At 37.1% G+C, this 20,133-nt stretch overlaps 1 protein-coding gene across 2 annotated transcripts in view; it reads left to right on the top strand.

The window, feature by feature from the left end:
• The window catches only part of LOC106464514 (mitochondrial inner membrane protein OXA1L-like), a 67,988-nt gene that overhangs the window by 2,161 nt on the left and 45,694 nt on the right, over positions 1-20,133 (top strand). For both annotated transcript variants that reach the window (XM_013924659.2, XM_022392250.1), the window contains exon 2: positions 10,640-10,849. In XM_013924659.2, coding sequence (XP_013780113.1) covers positions 10,640-10,849 — 210 coding nt within the window. The remainder of the gene's footprint in view (positions 1-10,639; positions 10,850-20,133) is intronic.

Below are 20,133 nucleotides of genomic sequence, written 5' to 3'. Positions count from 1 at the left end.
TATATATATATATATATATATATATTATTTGTACCTTTCAGCCATGCGTGGCTAACAATACAGAAGTTACAATGACGAGGCACACGTGCTCTAAAGTTACTGTATCCAATAATATAAAACTGACCTTTAGTCTTTACAAAGTGACCTGTCTTGGCTGCATTTTAGTAGACTAATATTTTGTAAAATACAGTCACATTTCCATTATGATACTTTATATATATATGTATACATTATTACTATTTAGAAATAGGTTCTTAGTTATTTTTCCTAAAACACAGAACAGTAAGTAAAGAAGTAAAGCAAACAATTATCTCTTCTAGTTACGGTTGCTGCTTGATGTAAGCTGCTAAGCCTTTAAAAATTTTGCACATGGATGATATAAAACAAAATATTTTTTTAGGTTTTATATATACTTTTGAATAACTAAAAAATCATAAGTCACTACATCAATACCATAGAATTATACTATAATTTATCAAGCTTAGTAGTTAAGCTGTATTTGGGTCTAAAAAAATGAAATTTCGAGCAGACTAAAGACAGAACATACCTCATTGAAATCTAGGTTTGAAAGAAAGAGATAGCATCCCAACACATGAAAATGGCTGAGAAAGCCACTAGGGGGACACTCTAAGCTTTCGATTGGTTATTCACATGTCATATATTGAAGTAAGTGTATATAAGACACTGTTTCCAAAAATGGAAAGAGGTGAGCAGGCCACTGTGTTGGATTCATTACATGAGTGATATATCAGCAAATAGAAAAGATACGAGATTCTTATTTTATATTCTAGCTTGTCAATATCGGCAATTTGAGTTCCTAATTCATACAAAACTATAGACTTAGTATTTTGAAATCACATATATCTAATTTGAACCAGTGCTGCATTCAGTGTACCATCGTGACACACAAAAATTGATGTTTAACTGTTTTTTTTAATATTTACTTTTAAACTAATAAATTGAATAATGTATAATACTAAAATTTGAATTATAATCTACAGTTTGATACCAAATTTATGAAATAGTAGTTCAATAGAATTTTGAATATGAGTCAACAAATGCAATGACATGGCCTTTGACCCATGACCCATCTGGAAAGGGTTAATGGTAGCATATAACCTTGCAAAGTGTAACTTAACAATAACATGCATGAACAACACTGGATCATTTGGTCCTTCAAATCTGTCCTTGCACAGCAGTTCTTGAAAAAAAGTAAAAATTTATACTAATTACTTATTTGTCAGTAAATCACCAGTTCTCCTCATAAACTCTTATAAAGTTGTGGCATCCACTAGTGAGATAATAAGAGGTGATCTTATGTAAGTTTAAAAGATTATTTTGAGGATCTATAGGATAAAGACACTGGATATCTATCTGCTTCATCCTGAAGAAAATAGGATGAAAGGATACAAGATTATGGTTTGATTGGCTCCAGTGAAGTTTTATTTTTTCTGAAAGTATTATTGATGTAATTAAATATACTTTTCATATTACATTTGTATTAGGTCTGTTATATATATTTTTAACACTTCATTCCTTACCTAGTCCCTTAAGGATTTTCAAGAATTAGAAGAGTGTATAATAATAGTATTTGAACCTCACTGTGTGTACCATATCGTTGCCAACAATGTGTTTTGTTCAATTCATAGCCCATCAAGCTGGCTGGGGCAAGCTTTTTCTAAGCTGGCTACATAACTAATTATACACTCTTGTAGTTCCTGAAAATCTCTAATGGATTCAATAAATAATGTAGTGTTAAAAATATGATTGTTTAATATTGTCCTATGAAAAGTATGAATAATTATAATCATGCTTTGCCAGTTTGAAAAACCATTCACACTATAACAGATGTTGTTGTAACAGTTGGGTTATGTAAATAGTGTTCCAACCACTACTATGTTTGTTGTGCCCTTAACTGATATAATGAGCCCTGGATAGAAAGAAACACATCATCAACAGTAAATATAGCAGACTTAGTGTGGTTGGAATACTATTATTATACACTTTTCCAATTACTGAAAAATCCCTAAGGGATAACTTAAAGAGTGCAGTGTTAAAAATATAATAGGCCTAATACTAATGTGTTATGATAAGTATAATTAATTATAATCACACTTTTCTAGCTTGGAAAAGATGTTCACATCATAACAGTATGATTGTTTTATTGCATCAGTTGTCATTGGCAGTAATGAAGGTTAGCATCTTATGGGAGGTTGAGAGAGGAACCATTTAATTGCTAAAAAATAACATGAGTTTAACAAAAGATATGAACAACAAGTACCATTTGATCTTTTTTGGGCTGTCTTTGCACACCCATTCTTTAGAAATATATAATATTGTGAAGAACAATTTGAGCATTATTTATTTCCGACAAATAATCATTCATACACATCACTCATTATTACTATCACTTATAAATCATATAAAATTTTATTACTTACTTTATAAGCAATATTCTTTTTGAAATATTATGTCATTAGTACAAGTAAAACTAACTGTGGTGTCATAATTCAACAGTCAGGCATATGATGACTGACTTTGAGCTTAATCCTGTACAGTGTGTTTATTATTCCTTTGTTATTTTAACAGAGGTGTATGAAGCATTGTAAACATGTTACACAAAATGTATGTTGAGCTACAACTTTTAAATACTTAACTGGGAATATTAAAAGAAAATTGTAATGGGGAGTAGGACAGTTGTGTGTTACCACTGTCAATGCTATACCGTGTATTTACAGATGCCTATTATTAGTATTACTAATATGTTAGCTATATGATTGTTAATTTATAATATAAAATTATGTCAAGTATCCAGTCTTCATGAATTGTGTAATGTGTTATGTATAATGTATCATTACAATAACTATGGATAAGAAGGGGGCCATTTGGTTCTTCAAGGCTGTTCTTGTACTCTCACTCTTTTGAAAAAGTTAAACTCACCATTCACTTTTACGTATATAAATTCCTATTTTTAAATTATTGTAAAGTGCCAGTCTCCATTACTACTGATGGAACTCATTCCATAAGCTAATTACCTAGTAATAGATTCATTAGACGGGAATCATAGTTTAATGATGAACAACAGGACAGTGGCAGCAACAATGAACATTTGACACATGTATGTTCAGTAGCAAACATAATTCTTGAACATTTTGGAATATACATATTTCATCTTCAGCAAGCTATATTGAACATGGTGAATTATTAGGTACAGACATTTTACAAATTTTAAACATTCTATAAAAAGTTATTAAAATACAGAATAAAAGTATGAAATGAATTAAAAGACAAATAAACAGAAAATAGAATAATGTAACGATATTATACAAGTATTTATAACATAATTAAATGTAGTGAAGTTGTGTTATTAATTAAAGTTGGGAGTTTATTTATAATAGATAAACTTTTTTTCAATTAAAATTTCAATATTTGATGATCCAGGTGAGATGTCTGAAATTCATAATCAAGACAGGGTAATTAGTGTTTTCATTATGTGTACGAATTGTGGAGTCTAGTGGAGTTGATAATTTTTTACCAGTTATACTTGATACTCCCATATGTTCACAGGCTTGCAGGTGTAAGTGGCATATAGTTTGGCCAATGTAAGTGGCATTACAGCCACCACATGTATTTATATACGATCATGGAACACATAGGGGTAGGTAATAGGTCTTTAGATCGGAATAGATTTTGTATTTTGAAAGGTGATTTAAATATAATTTGTAACTGAACTTGTGGATAAAATGTTTTAATTATTTTTAAAATTTGTGATTTCAGTATGAAACTATGCTTATCTTAAAAAGGAATGATCCATTTTAATGGGTAATTATCAACAGTGTATGTTTTTTGAGGGGCTCAAATTTGTGAGAAAGGAACTTATGTGTTAGGGCTTGAATAAAATGCATTGGATAGCTTTTGTTTATTAAAATGTTTTGTAAGGTGGTGATTTCGGTATGAAGAGGGAGGTAGTTAGAACAGATGTTACACGCTCTATTGAGAAGGCTGAGAATAAGGTTACATTGAAGGAATTCGGAATAAAACTTTCGAATCGAGTATGTAGGCCTGTATATGTTTTTTATGATAAACAGATGTTGTGAAGTGGTTATCTAATGTGTTGATTTGGATACCAAGAAAAGACAATTTGCCATTTTTTTCAGTTTCACAAGTAAAATTAATGTTGGGGTGTTTCGAATTTAAATAATCTAAAAACTGTTTGATGTGAATAGAGCTTCTACCATGATCAATATAGCTTGCTGAAGATTGAATATGTATATTCCAAAACATTCAAGAATTAAATGTTTGCTACTGAACATACACATGTCATGTGTTCGTTGTTGCTTCCGTCGTCCTGTTGTTTGCCAGTTACCTAGTTTTAGTTCTTAAGATGATTGTAGAAAGCTTTCTTTATCATTGTTTATTAGTATTATTGTTACTTGCCTCTTACTAGGAATTGGCCTGGACTAACATTAGTAGCAATAAAATAATGCAAGTGTCTTAATACCAATCAGATTTCCCACTTATAGGTTTTTGCAAAGTTGATCAAGGCTTGAAAGCTGGAGATATAAGTTATATAAATTGTTATGTTTAGTATGATTGCTGTAGTATAATGATAATGTTGAACATTTGTATTTGAAGAGAAAAACCTGAAATGAATGGACATTTACAAAAATTTGAATTTTGGCAACCAGAAATGTTTAATGGCTCTGGTAGTTAAAAAAAAAAAAAAAGTTAAATGTTATTCCATAGTTTGAATCTACTCAATTAATAACCTTTTTTGCTTTCTCTCATCCAGTTACCCTAAAATACAGTTAACTAGTCTTTCTCCAGCTCACACTGATTATGATTTCATTAACTAATCATCTTTGTGGTAATTTGCCAAAAGCTTAGTGAATTTGTGTGTAATGCATAAACAATTATTCCAATATGATTACTTACCTCTCCTCACAGTTACAGCTATTCTCAATTTGACTGCCCTCTTGTGTGCTAATTTCCACTTGTTACTAGCTATGAACTCCCACCTAATTCCATCTGTATACCACATGGTTCAGCTTCTTTTAAGCATTCAAATCAGCCTTTGAAAACCCTCCACCAATAGTAGTGTGAAACACCCTCCTGTCACAGCTGACTCCCTCTATTCAGTTGAACCAGGTCTTCACTTCTCTATTTTGCTCAACAGTGTTAAGACCTAGTGCTTAATTTCAGACATTTTTTTTCGTTAGTGCATTTTGAAAATATTTAGTTACTGATATTCTCATTTCAAAGTATTTTCTATAATCCACTGTTGAGTTGGATTTCTTTATTTGATTGTGAATTCTATTTCTCACTCAATTACCGCTAGTCTATCAATATTTTCTGAATTCACAATTTACTATAGTAACTACAATAGCCACCAGTGGTACTGCCATTCAATATCTTACAAGGATGGTTGCTGTTGTGGAGTTATCGGCGGAGAAATTTTCGGCTGTAGTTCATTGGGAGATGGCTTCTTTCGTGCAGGCCAAGAGACCTCACGATCTACAAGAAATCTTGCAATTATGTGAGGAATTCGGTCAGGACAATACAGACTTATACAGCCTTCCCACCTATTTCTTTGCTGTGCAGGCATGTTCTCAGCCTGTTGAAGCAGCCAGACCACAATCACTAGTTTGAGACTTGATATCACAGGTATTGTTAACTGCAGCACAAAGTTCTGAGTATGCTGTGCCCCCACCCCCACATACTACAAATGGTCATGTACTTGCATATCATCATTCACCAAATTCTTTCTTGGGGACAACAATTGATTAACTTATTCCCCTTTAGAGTTCGGATTTCGATGATTCATTGCGTTTTCTCATGCATACTTTGCTCACTTCCATTTCACCCTCACAACATTCCTTCATTATTTGTTGTTCATTCACCTGTCATTTACTTAATGGTTTTTCAGCGGAAGCCTATACCCTCCTATTCACCAACTTGTTCAGGTTGTCTTCATCTGCCTTTTCCCTCCACTTGTCTCCTGTGTTGGGATGCATTGTTGACATGTACATTTTCCCCCTCGACTTCCCTTCAAGATCTTCGATCATCCCCTTTTATGAGATCTACGATCTTCGATGGGCTTCTAGACACCTTTTAGTCTTTTGTTGAATCTGCTAGATTGCTCATTTCCCTATCTTCCCTTACTTCTTGTTGTTCCAACCTCCTCCTTCATTTTCTTCACCAGTTCTTCCTTCCCGGTCTACATCTACATGTCATACTATTGTTCACAGATGGCCTGTATGATGTCAGCATTACTGGTGACTACCCCATGGAATTGGGTCATGTGGGAGCCAGGCTCACTCATATCTCAGAAGTGTGGGAGACTTTTACCACTAACTTTGGGTCATTTGAGTTTTATAAGAAGGACTCTCCCTACTTTTCCTCACACCTCCTGCTTTATTCCCTGACCTAGTTCCTTTTCCCCTTTAGATCCTGTTTTCTGCAAGCGTCTCACAGAAGCAGTTAAAGTCTTTCTCATCAAGGGTACCATTGAACGGGTTTCTCCTGTGCATCCGGGGCTCTATTCCCAACCTTTTGTCATCTCCAAGAAGACCGATGATTGGTGTCCTGTGATCAATCTTTCCCATCTGAATCGCATCCTTGATGCGTCTCAGTTCACCATGGACTCCTAACAGTCCCTCAGGTGGGCCTTTCTACCAGGGCTTTGGATGATAAGATTTGCTGTGTTTGATGCTTATCTTCACATCTCTATTACTTGGGCTTCACGTTATTTTCTACTTTTGTTCACAAGGATCATGTTTGTCAATTCCGAGTTCTTCCTTTCAGGCTGGCATTGGCACCCTAAGCTTTCTGTAAGGTAGTCCTGTCATTTGCCCGATTCTGTCATTTTCACAGTCTCAATTTCCATCATTTTATGGACGACTGGCTCCTTCTGGCTCCATCTTTCACAGAGTCTTCCTCACACACCCAACTTCTCCTCAGAGAAACAGATTGGGTGGGTTGATTTATCAAGGTGAAGTTCATTATCAACCCCACTCGATATCTTGTTCATCTGGGGGTGTTTTTCAACTCCCCTCTCAGCCTTTTCCTTTTCATCTGTGATCCATGGAGTTTTTAGTTCAGAGGGCACTATCAGCATCTTTGGTCCCTGTGAAAGAGGTTATAGCTTTTTTTGGGGACTTGGGGATCAATGGAAGCTCTTATCCCACATGCATTCCTTGTAGTGGGTACTTCAAGCTCATTGGTACCTCTGGATTTACATATATCCCTTCCTGCTTCCCTTCATTCTGACTTCATCTGGTGGTCAGATAGGGATAACATGACAGTGAGTATACCCATTCCTTCTACTTGTCCTGATGGCTATGTCTTTACAGATACCTTATTGTCTGGATGGAATGCATGCTGCTTTACACAGAAGAATTCAGGCCATTGGTCTCAGGAGGAGTTAGGTCTTACCTCAACCTTTTGTTACTCCTTGCTGTTCATCGAGCAATGGTTCATTTTCTGTCATCTCTGCAGGGGATGACAGTTGTGATTCATTCCATCAACTCGATGGTTCTCTTGTATCACCAGTCTAGGGGCACTTACTCCTAGTCCTTATATTCCTGCACTCTAGATCTCTTCTGGACTCACAGCCATCAAATTCATTTGCTGACTTGTCACATAACAGGTGCCTTCAATCTTGTCATGGATTGTATGCCCCATTCCAACAATATTCTACCCACAAAATGGTCTCTCGACCCCCAGGTATTCTGATAACTATGTTCCCAGTTGGATACTCCCAAACTGGGTGCATATGAATGCCAAGCTTCCTCTCTTTTGGTCCCCAGTTCCATGTCCTTTGGCTTTGGACATGGATGCATTCAGCCAGGATTGGAATGACCTTTCCTTTTTTGCATAACCTAGCATCTATCTTTTACCCCAAGTAATTTCTGTCATCCAATCCACTCCATGTTGGGTCCTTCTTGTGGCTCCTTTCTGGCCAGCTCAACCATGGTTTCCATCCTTTTCCCTTCTTCAGGAACAATCTCCATTACCTCTCCTGGGCCTTTCTCTGGCAACCCCACTAAAGAGTGCTACATCCCTCCATTCCCACACTCTGGCTTCACAAGGGGTTTGGGACTGTCCAGACTTGTGACATCCCTGTTATCTCACACTATTCATTCCTCATCCATTTTTGTGTATCAATGTAAGTGAAGAATATTTCATGATTAGTCTATCTGGCATGGATTCTCCCCTTCCTTTCCTTCCTCGGATATCCATTTTTACATGGTTGTTTGGCAAGGGTCTGTCCTTTACAACCATTGCGGGCTATAGGGTATCCTTCCTTCCATATCCCATATTTACTTCCACTCTGATCCGGATCGTCTCCTATGTCCGGTCCATTTTTTAAGATATTATGTGTCATGCACAGCATCCTTCCATGGCTCTTGCTCCCATTTGTTTATCCATACGAATCCATCCATTTCTCCCAATATATCTCATATCACACTTATTGGTTGGGTTCATTAGGTTATCTGTATTATGTATTCCTCCCTTTCTCCTGAATTTTGTCAATTGTTCTATGTATTGTCTCATCTTATCTGTCACCTCTCAATGTCTTTGACTGCTCATTTTCATCATTCTTTGGAGAAGATTATCCAGGCTGGCATGTGGACCACTCCCCACACTTTGGAGTCACACTACTTGTACCATCTGCCAAGATGTCATCTTCCCCCTCCAGCTGTTTTCCATACATTGGTACAAATCTGATTTGGTAAGTTTTTTTTGTCAAGGGCCTACTTAACATTTTATGTATCCTGCTGTGTGGTGAGTTGTGTCTGTCCAGGTATACTGATGTCTGAAATCTGCATCGTGAGATCTATAAGATCAGTCACACTCACTGTTCAGATGGGGTGTTCCACAAGGCATGTGGACCACTCCCCACACTTTGGAGTCACACTACTTGCACCATCTGCCAAGATGTCATCTTCCCCCTCCAGCTGTTTTCCATACATTGGTACAAATCTGATTTGGTAAGTTTTTTTTGTCAAGGGCCTACTTAACATTTTATGTATCCTGCTGTGTGGTAAGTTGTGTCTGTCCAGGTATACTGATGTCTGAAATCTGCATCGTGAGATCTATAAGATCAGTCACACTCACTGTTCAGATGAGGTGTTCCACAAGGCCGCTTGCAGGTTCTTCCTCACAGTATATTGCATCATAAGTATGTTTGTACAGGATCTAACATCAGTAAAGCATTGCTGCCCATTTCTAATGTTCCTTAGATTGCAGGAATCAGGAATGGCCTGCTTTTAAAAATTTCATTCCACCTTGTTTCAGTGGAGTATGGGATTCCTTACCTGTTCCCAGGTCCTAGCCACTGGGATTGTGGATCATAAAAGAATGCTACTGAGTGTGCACATTTCTACTCAGTTGAGAGTAGGGCAGTGGCATTCTGCCTGTGTAGAAAGCATGACTATCCTCCTGCCACAGGTCTGAGGTTTTATTCCAAATGCTGCTTGTCTGACTGGATTTTTCTGTCTACTTTGCAGTTTGCCCCTTTGTCTGGGAACCCTCCCTCTTACTGTGCCTGAATGTTAATTCCTGGAAAAATGGTTTTGGTTGTAACTGGAACAGCCAACATATGTCCTCACATGTGAGTGGGCTGGGAACTTCCTTTTACCACAGACTTGATGTTACATCCAAGCTGCCAATTGGTTTTGGACCGGGATTGACCCTCCATGTTGTATTTCCACCTTCCTGATGTTGTCTGGATGTAGATTCCTGTTTTATTTGCACACATGTTGGTTTAGGTTGTCGAAACAGAGGCTCCTCTTCCCTTCTGGTTCCTACACCTGTGCTGAATGGCGTAAAACCCTCCTCCTGCCAGGGGTCGGTTGAGTTCCTCCTGATGCTACTGGTCTGGACTGGAACTAACCTTCTAATTAGGGTCTGATGAGCCCTAGCCACTATACACACATTCTTCTTTCTTTTAAATTTCAGATGTATCACTTGTTCCACCTTGGAATTGCAACAGAACACCAGTTGGCTTCACTTGGGTGAAGAGTATAACTTGTTCAGATGTGGTGCATCTCCCGTGGGTGTGTTTCCTTTACACAAAGGTAGCACACTCCATGGGTGTTTTTCAGACACTTTTGAAGGGTGCTCATCTAGGTAATTTTACACAGGTCCCTTCACCTGCTCAATGTGGAATTCTAGCTGTAACTGTGAGAGGAGGTAAGTAATTGGATTGGAAGTTAATATTTTCCTACACTAAAAGTACATTTCCAATAGGTACTTACCTCCTCTCACAGTTCCCACCCACCCTTCCCACTTCCTGTGTTGTTTTTCCTGCGTAATCTCAAAGAGAAGATTGGGTTCAGCTGTGATAGGAGGGTGTGTCACACTTCTATTGGTGTAGGATTGTCACATGCTAATTTGCATGCTTAAATGCAGCTGAACCACATAGCATACACGTGGAATTTGGTAGGACTTCAACGCTAGTGGCGAGCAAAAATTTGTTCACTAGAGGGCAGTCAAATTGAGAATGGCTGTAACTGTGAGAAGAGGTAAGTAGCTATCGGAAATATATATTCAGTGTAGGAAAATATTAACTTTTAAAATTCTGAATCAATTGTATTCATGACTTGCTGAATAATATCTTAATTTTTTCTTTCAGAGCCAAACTCTTCGATACATCCCTATGTCTCAATATAGAAATGATTGTCCAGGTTTTTGTATAAATTCACAAAAAAGACCATTTTCAAGTTGTGTATTGCATTTCAAGTTCAAACTTCACCCTTTAATGAACATTGGGCTAGAAGCTCAACGTGCTTGTTTATCAACAGCAACAGTTTACCATCAGGAGACATCATCAAGTCTTGCACAGGTACACTTTCGCAGGTTGATAATTTTAAATCTGGAAATTGTATTTTATGGCTTTTTTCAGTGTTTCAGTGTTTCTTCAGAGTGCAGCCATTCTTGAAATAAGCATAAAAAGAATGGTGGGTTTTAAATTGTATTTGTATGTGTGTTTCTGTACTGTTTTGGTCTTATCAGGTAAAAAGATTTCCTGAAAGAATATATTAGGTAGTTCCTATATATAATGGGAGGTTTGACAAGATAAATTATGAAGCAATGCTGAGTTTTGCTAAAATTAATAGTTTGTGTTAAGAGATTAGTGAACTGGATACATAGTGTTATACATAATGAAAACTCATTATTTGATAAAATTGACAAGTGTGTACTCTAACTTATGGATGACACATAGTCATTTTTAATGAAGTTGTGAATTGACAAGGCTGGCTCACCTCCCTCAAGACTTATTTCTGAACTGACTTAATCAAGATGATGTTCCAGACTAGCTAAATCTTGCTATACTTAGTTTGAATTGGTAATGTTAGACCTCCAAGATTAACTACTACTACTTACATGACTGGTCATTCCCCCTTCAGACATAAAGGAGGTTTTAATCTTGATGATCTATCATTGAAGAACACTGTTGTCAAACTTTCATGCACAAGGTGCAGCTATACAGCTATACCTCTCATGGGCAGACCAGGTGTTATTTTCAAGGAAATGACAAAGAACAAAGTTAGCTAGAACAAAAGTAACTTAATAACTTTCTTGACCATGTGTTATGCAAAACTGCACATATGTAACACAGTTTTTTAATTCTATATTAAAAAGAGATGGTATAAAATGTATGGTATACAAGCTTACCACACTCTCCTCCATTTCAGGCTTGTTCTCAAATTGATAATGATGTTAACTGTAAAAACCAATCAAATATACAAATGTGCATTGGTCAAGGAGTTCTGTAACCTTCTCTTGTTCCTGTAAACACTTATATGTAACACAGATAACACAACCTTTTAACTCAGAAATAAATTTATACTGAAAAACCCTTGAATAAAGAAGAAACCTAACTTGAAACCCTTTAACAATGACATTACAGTGACAGTTACATAAAGAAAGACTAATGATGTTACAATGACTGCAATAAAGCAAAATTCCCTTTAACACTGGTATAGCATAATAAGGACAACCAATCACAAATTAAAATAACATATTACAAAACAAACAAGAAAATAGATAAACTCTTTAACAAGGATTCAGAAGCACAATTCAGATCCTTTTGCGTATTAAGACATAATAAAGTAAGAACATTTATTTTTTGAGCATTTTTTATTTTGTATTAATTTCATTTTTTAGTATTTTTCACATTTTTAATTGTTAGTACATTTATTAGTATTTTCTCATTTTTATTTTTTTGTATCTTACATGTACTTGTAACTTTTCGGCATATCATCTGACAAAAACAAAATAAACCCTTTAAATCAAAAGTTAAACACACTGAGATTCAAATACAACACATATATATATCGTTATAAATGAACCTTTGAAATGATTGAGAAGTATTTGCTATGGCAGAGAGAAGATATTAGAAGGCTAAACTCTTGGAGATTTTTAAATTTTATTTAATATTAATATTATCATTTGTAGTAATTTTGGTTAAATAACAAAAGAATAACTAGATTTAAGAAGATTGGTAAATAATAATTGTAGGGTTAAAGCTTTAAATTAAAACTTAGTGGTGTAACCTATACTACAATGTTAAATTAGGCTTAGGACATGTCATGGTACTTTAGGCTTAGCTGTAACTAAACTTGTTGGTAAATCATAAAACAGATTAAATACATTGTTTTATTAAACAAATATTTTGACTTTAGATCCATTAGTGTTTAAATTCTGCTTATAGGTAAGTTATAAATCAGGCAGAATACATTGTATTATTACATAAATATCAACTAATGTAAAGACTAGTTATTTGTGAATTCTATATAATTAAAAATAAACTTAATTACTTTAGTTTGAAGATAAAGTAGTGATAAAATACTGTAATATATTTTATTCTCAAACTTTAGGCACAATGGTGTTGTCACTGGCTACTGGTATTTAGTGTTGAGTATTTATTGCCAGGCTACAAAGACAATGGTTAAGATTAGTGTTGGACTAGGAGTTAAGCATTCACAATTTTTTAGGTGTGATGGGTGCAATGAGATTTTTTTTTTGAGAACTCAGAACTTTTAAGGAAACTAGCAGTGAAGATGTGCAATTTGTTTGTAGAGTTTGCAGGTTGTAGGAAAAGTTGAAGTTTATCCCAATTAAAGTAGAAGTAATAGATAAAGAGAAGTGTAAACTGTAGGAAATGGCACAAGATTTTAAGAGGAACGTAAGCTTTTACATGCAAGCGATACATCAGCTAACAATGACTTTCAAGAAGTTAGAATCAGTACTGTTAGGGCTAAAAGTAGTGGATTTAATTGTAATGACCATGTTCTGTTGAGCAACAGATTTCAGCCCTTGGCTTGTGCGGATGGAGGAACTATTGGAGGGAAGGAAAACAAAAAGGACAGAAAAGGATGTGAATGAGAAACTTAACCCATTAACTGTGGCAGGAGCTGCTCAGTTGCCATTTTCTGACTCGCACGTAAAACTGAGTTGCCATTATTCACAATAAAACGGTAATTTTCGTCATTCACATAGAGTTATAGCTATATATGTGCGACTGACGGAAATGGGTTAAGGAGATTATAGTTATAGGTGATTCATTGACAAGGCAAGTGGATAGGTTAGTCTGTGGGGTAAATAGGGAGAAAGGAATGAGTTTATACTACCCAGAGGTGTGGGTGAAGTATATAACTGACAGAGTAAGAGGTATAGTAAAGGGGGCTAATGCAGTTTTTGTTGTGCATGTAGGGGCTAATGATGTAGGTAGGTCAGAGGAGCTAATTGATAAGTACAAAAGGTTGATAAAGGCATTTAAAGAAAAGGGCCATAACTTAGTTGTGTCAGGGATATTGCCAAGAATTGTGGGATAAAATCATAAGTAGGTCCCTAGGGCTAGACTTAGGTTAACATGTAAGGATGAGTAGATTGGCTAGTTGGACTTGTGGGATCAGTTTAATGGGAGAAAGAAGCTTTTTGGGATGTATGGTTTACATTTAAATAGGGTTGGGGCTGGCTTGTTTGCAAGAGATATTAACTCAGCTGTAAGGGAAATTTTAAACTAGTTCTAGACAGTGGTGAAGGCCAGGATAAACTAAATGCAAGAAAAATAAGATATAGAGGAAAGTTTAGCATAGGAAATGAGTATAGAAGTAGTTGTAAGTGTAGGTTTAATTGTTACTGTTGTAATGCTAGAAGTACAAGAAATAAAATAGATGACCTTAGAAAACTGGTGGGAATGGAGGATTTTGATATAATGGGAATAACTGAAACATGGTTAAATATATATGATTTTGATAACAGAAATTTCTTGAAATACAGGGTTGTAAGTTATTTAACATGGATAGAGTATTAAAGTGAGGGGAGGAGTGGCTTTATATGTAAAATGTGAGTAACATCCTGTTGAAGTTGAGGATATCAAAAAGATTTAATCCATTTGGGTTTCTATCAGCAGACGTGAAGGGAAAAGGCTTTTAATTGAAATTTATTACAGACCACCAGATGATACTGGTGAAATTAATAAGAAACTTTACAGTGAGATTAAGATGTCAGCTGTTAATTAGGTAATAATTATTGCTGATTTCAGGCAATTCTAGAGTCAAACCATGAGGGAGAAGGGTTTTTGTAAACTATTCAAGATGGTTTTCTTCACCAATTGGTCAAGGAACGTACAAGAAACAATGCTATTTTAGATATTGTTAACTTCTAATATAGAAACTGTTGAGAGGGTGGAAATTGGGAAGTATCTGGGGGCAAGTGATCATTGCTTTATTAGATCTGATGTTTTGCTGCATATGGAGGTCAGTAATAATAATATTTTGGCTACAAACTTCAAAAACAAATTTGAATGGATGCAACAAGAATTATCTGATTTCTGCTCTCAGATTTTAGTTGTTCCCTCTTGATGTATGGAGGTCTGTTATCAACCTCTCCTGTCTCCTACAGCTTCTGGTTCCTTTTTGTTCCACCATGATGTTGTTTATGTCCTTTCATTGAGTTTTCACACCGTGTCCTTGTTCAACATAGTAGTTGCATCCCTTCTTGTCTTCTTTCGGTTGAACATGTGGGGGGGGGGGATTTCTGTTCTGGGCTCTTCCATTTGGGTTTCCCTTGGATCCTTGCTGTGTTTTCATGAATAATCACAAACTTCAGTGGACTTTTACCAGTGTTAGTCATCTGGTCTCATTTTTCTCAGGACTATTGGTTTCCAGATTCTTCCTGTCTTTAGTCCATGTCAGTTTGCTCCTGGAAGAGGCAGATTGTGTGGTTTGGTTTTTTCAATACTAGGAATTTTCTCTTTTACCTGTTTTTGGTTCTCATGGGGTATTTTCTTCCCTTCCCAACATCAATTGGTCACTTCATTATCCACTCGGTATTTATGATATAGTGCATTTAGTCTTCAAGGCCCTTTCCTGGCTACTTCAAGAGGTTTTGTCTCTTTTGGGGATTTGGGCTTCATTAGTTGCTCTCATATCCATCCGAGGTACTTGATCATTACCTTTGGTGGGTATTTCTCGATTGATGGTACCTCTGCTCAGATCCCTTTGGTTCATCTGGTTGTATTTCATTCTTTCCATTGGTCCAATGTTGTTTGGTGGTGGGACAGTGTCTATCATACAGTGGGTGTTCCTCTTCCAACTCCTATTCAGGTCTTCTGTCTTTCACCGAAGCTTCTCTTGTAAGTTGGAGTACATATCTTGATACCCTGGATATTTACACATATTGCACTTTGGCATATCTGTGCTTCATTTCTCAGTTTTGGTGCTCTCTATTGTTCATAGAACTCTGTCTCTTATCTTCCATCTTTTGTGAAACTAGATTTCTTTTAGTGCTTTTTTACAAGTGGTCCTGTACTTCTGCACGCAGGTAGGTATCTGGTTCCTTTGTTTCTTGACTTTGGGGCCTATAGCTTCTGGGCCCATGTAAGCAGGATACTACTCTTGGCATGCCTTCTTCTCAGTGTTTTGAATCTAGTTGCAGAATGGTTCTACCATCTATACGTGGTTATTCCCATAGATGGTCCATCCATCCTCCAGTTGTCTGGTGGTTATGCTCTTGTCTGAGCATGAATGCATTTGCTAATTGTTTAAATGACATCCTGGTGTCTTTTTGGTGTCTTGTTCCTTGGCCTCTGATTTGGATTGGGTTATTCTTTCTCTAGTATGGAGCGACCTTCCATTTGATGCCTTCCCACCTATTCATCTCCTCCCCTAATGTATTTCCTTCATTCACACCTCTCTGTGTCAAGTTCCCTGGGCAGCTCAGTGACTGTCTCATCCTTGGTTTCTTCTTCAGGGACCTCCCCTGCCTGTAAAGGAGTCTGTCTTCACACCATTTTCCATCCATTCCCTTTCCCATAATTGTTCCTGTCACTTCTAGATTGCCTTCTGTTTCCTATGCAGGCTCTGTGATGCTATGTTGCTCAAACAGCTTTCTTTAATGGTCCCTGTGCCTATTTGTTTCTTTCCTGGATTCTTTTGGTGTATTGTGACCTTTCCCCTTCACCATTACAGGTTGGGTTCACCTGCTTATTCAGTTGGTTTACTCTTCCCTTTCCTCCTTAGGTCACCTTCTTTATTGTGTCTCCTCTCATCTGTTTCGATATGTCACTTTGTCTCTGATGGCTCTTTTTTGTCATCCTCTGGAGAAGATTGTCCAGGTAGGACTGTCGACTACCTTTCATACTTTTGTTTCTCATTACTTGCTTCATCTGGCTGCATCTTTCTGTGGCATATATAATTTCCCTTCAGTTGCAATTCTCTATGCTCTGGTTCAACTCTGCCTTGAGTAAGTGTAAATTTTCTGTTATTTTTTGTTTTCCATGGGCCTCTCCTTATAATCATAATCAGATCCCACTCAGTGGAGAGTGTTGCCTAGTCAGGTATGTCTTGTTTTAACCCACACTTGCTACCTTTAAGGTTGTAACAGACACTGTTGAGATGGGGTGTTCTGCAAGACCACTAGAAGCTTACCTAGTGGTATATATATAATTCTATTCCATACTTGGTGGTTTGTCACTCATGGACTATCATAAGTAAAGCAGAAGGGAATTTCTGCCCATCCCTGCTGCTCCCTCAATTGAATATATTAGGGATTTTCTGCTTTTCAAAATAGGGTTTCACCCATTGCACTTTCTCTGGTGTGTCAGTTGTCTGGACTCCCCACTGCCTTTTACCCTTCATTCCTCAAGTGGAGTTTGGAAGTCCTCAGCACTTTCCAGTTTCTAGTCACGGTGGTGGTGGACCATGGAGGCTTCCTTTGAAGTATAGCATACATATAGTAACATTATTTCTCTCTACACTCTCTTGAGAAGAGGACAAAGCTGGAAACCCTCTTTCCTTCTCCCTCCTAGGTCTTATGTGGATGGGAGCTGGACCAGCCACTGCTGAATTCTCCTTGTAATACCATGTTCCTATGGTTGAGACTGGTAGATGCTCCCCCCCCCCCATTTTGGTAATTCTGGTTGCAGGATGAATTTTTCCTGCTCCTACAGTTGAGCTCAGGTGGACTTCATCTGCCTCATAATGCTGGTTGCTGGATGTATGATACTCTGTTCCTATGGTTGAGCAGATGTTCCACATCCTACTTATAATTCTGGGTGCATATGGTTGTCTTTCCCCACTCTTATGGTTGAGTGGTTCTTGTTCTTTTCCTGCTTGTAGTACCAGCTACTGGAAGAACCCCTGTTCTTATGGTTAAGTTGAAATTCACACACTGCCCCATAATTCTGGGTTTAGTTTGGTGTACTTCTTGCCTCCTATGGTTGATGTGGAAGTTTGTCTGGTGATCACCATTTGCTTATTTCCTCATTGTAATTCCAGTTGCTTGCAGTATGGCACTCTGTTTAATTGTGGTTGGGGTTAGTGGGTATCTATTGTTCATGGTCTGCTCACTCTGGCCATGTTATATTGTTTATGCTCAATTGATTCTTTGGCACTGTCCTCCATCTTGTAATACCGAGGACGGGATGTGGAACCTTGTCTGTCCAGATGGGGTTAGGGAGAGTCTTGCTCCAATGTTTTCCATTATTGGTTTGGTCTTTGATGCTGCCTATTTCATGACACCTCACTTCTAGGGCAAAGGGCATACCTGTTCCAGAAGTGGTGCAGTCCCTTTCATGTGTACTTTCATTCAGTTACTGAGTACACCTGTTTGATTCCCTGCAGATGCTTTCCCTATGGAGTTTCTTACCTCTGTGTGACACTGGTCCCTCCACCTCCTCAATGTGGGATTCTGTCTTTCATGTAAGACGAGATATGTAATGTATTGGAAGTTATCATTTTTCTACACTGAAAATAGATTTCTGATAGATACTTACCTCCTCTCACACACTTCCCACCCTTCCTTCTTACTTCCGGTGTTTTTCTATTTTTGGTGTGCCTAATCTTGAAAGTGAGGTACATGAAATATAATACAGAGGGAGCCAGCTCCTATTGGTGGAGAGTCATCGCATGCACTATGCATGTTAAATGAGCAGTTTGAACTGACAGGGTATTTAGGCTAGTGAGTCAAGCGAGAATAATTTTTTTAATGCATTAGAGGGCAGATGAAAATTGGGAAAAGCTTGTGTGTGTGAGAAACCCTTCATATGACCAGACAACGACTGCTGAATGACAACTCTCTACCACACAGAACTGACATGAAGATAGATGTCATCATGGAACTAATGACTATTTGCATCCAATCACCTTACTTCCAATGCAACGAAGAATTCTATGAACAAACACATGGTCTTGCTATGGGATCACCACTCTATTCAGTCCTAGTAGACAGCTTCATGGAAGAATTTTAAGAAAGAGCCCTCTCATCCACACATATAAAACCAAACTTCTACAGACTTAATGTTGACAACACCTTCCTTATCTGGCTCCATGGTCATGAACTCTTCCCAGCTTTCCTAGAACATCTTAATTCTATAGACAAAAGAATCCACTTCATCATGGAGATAGAAGAACAAAGCAGCATACCATTTGTTGACATATTCATCAGTAGACAAGACAGAAAAATCACCACAACTGTATACAGTAAACACCCACACAAACAGATTCCATACACTTCCAATCTTATCATCCAACCTCAATAAAATGTGGTATCATCCAATGCCTAAACATGAGAGCAGAAAACATTTGCAATAAGACATCCATCAAAACAGGATGCTGAAAGATCATAGAGTGCTTTAAATGGAATGGTTACACCTCCTTCTTCATCAAAAACTCCCTGAAGAAGACCACAACAGAAAGAAAAGAGAAGGAAAATACTACTAACATTTACCTCCCCTACCTGCAAAACCTCAGTGAAAACTCAGATGCATAGCCAATAAATTCAATACAGAAGTCCAATGGAAATCCTACAAGACAGTATCTATCTCAACACGGGCTTGGTCAATTTGACCAACCACGTGACCTCTTTGTACTCATTCAAAGTCCTTATAGCTTTGATACTACTAACTTTTAATATAATGTGTATACCTTCATGAAATTTGGCAGTCCTTCAGTAAACATTATAAGTCTTTCACATACAAAAAATCATAGTTTTAGTGAAGTATTTTAAATAAACTAAAAATAGATTTGTCCTTGAATATATTGTGTATTTGTTTTGAATAGTCCGTGTGCAAAGTGATTTTCAAGTTAAGATTAAAAATACTTTTCTGCATCTGAAAAATCTCAAATTTCATTTGTAGGATCTCTAAAACCTCCTAAATACATTTCAAATGTTTATTTTATCTGTAATTTTCTCTACACTAACTCTATACAAGGTTGGTCAATTTGTCTGATCTTGTAACCACCACACTTTTCATTGAGACTGTCAGTGATCTTATTCATAGCGAGATGGAGACATATTCAATTTTGTGGTGTTCCTCCGAGGGACTCTGAAGATGCAGTTGGGCGAGATCCTCAACATTCTGGAGAGAATTTAGATTTGCTTTTTCCTGTGCCTTCTTTTAGTCTCTTGGCTTTTCAGTCCCCCTGTGAGACAGTGGTGAGTTTATGGACTTGCAGTGCTGGAATCTGGGGTTAGATTTCCTGTAGTGGACACAACAGATAGTCCAATCCTGCTTTGCTCTAAATACAACAAACTTAGCTCTCAGTCAGGTGGCCCGGCATGGCCAGGTGGTTAAGGCACACGACTCGCAATCTGCGGGTCGCGGGTTCGCATCCCCAT

Source organism: Limulus polyphemus, unplaced genomic scaffold (genome assembly GCF_000517525.1).
Source record: "Limulus polyphemus unplaced genomic scaffold, Limulus_polyphemus-2.1.2 Scaffold1673, whole genome shotgun sequence".
NCBI classification, from domain to species: domain Eukaryota; kingdom Metazoa; phylum Arthropoda; class Merostomata; order Xiphosura; family Limulidae; genus Limulus; species Limulus polyphemus.
This window is presented reverse-complemented; position numbering and strand designations above follow the sequence as displayed.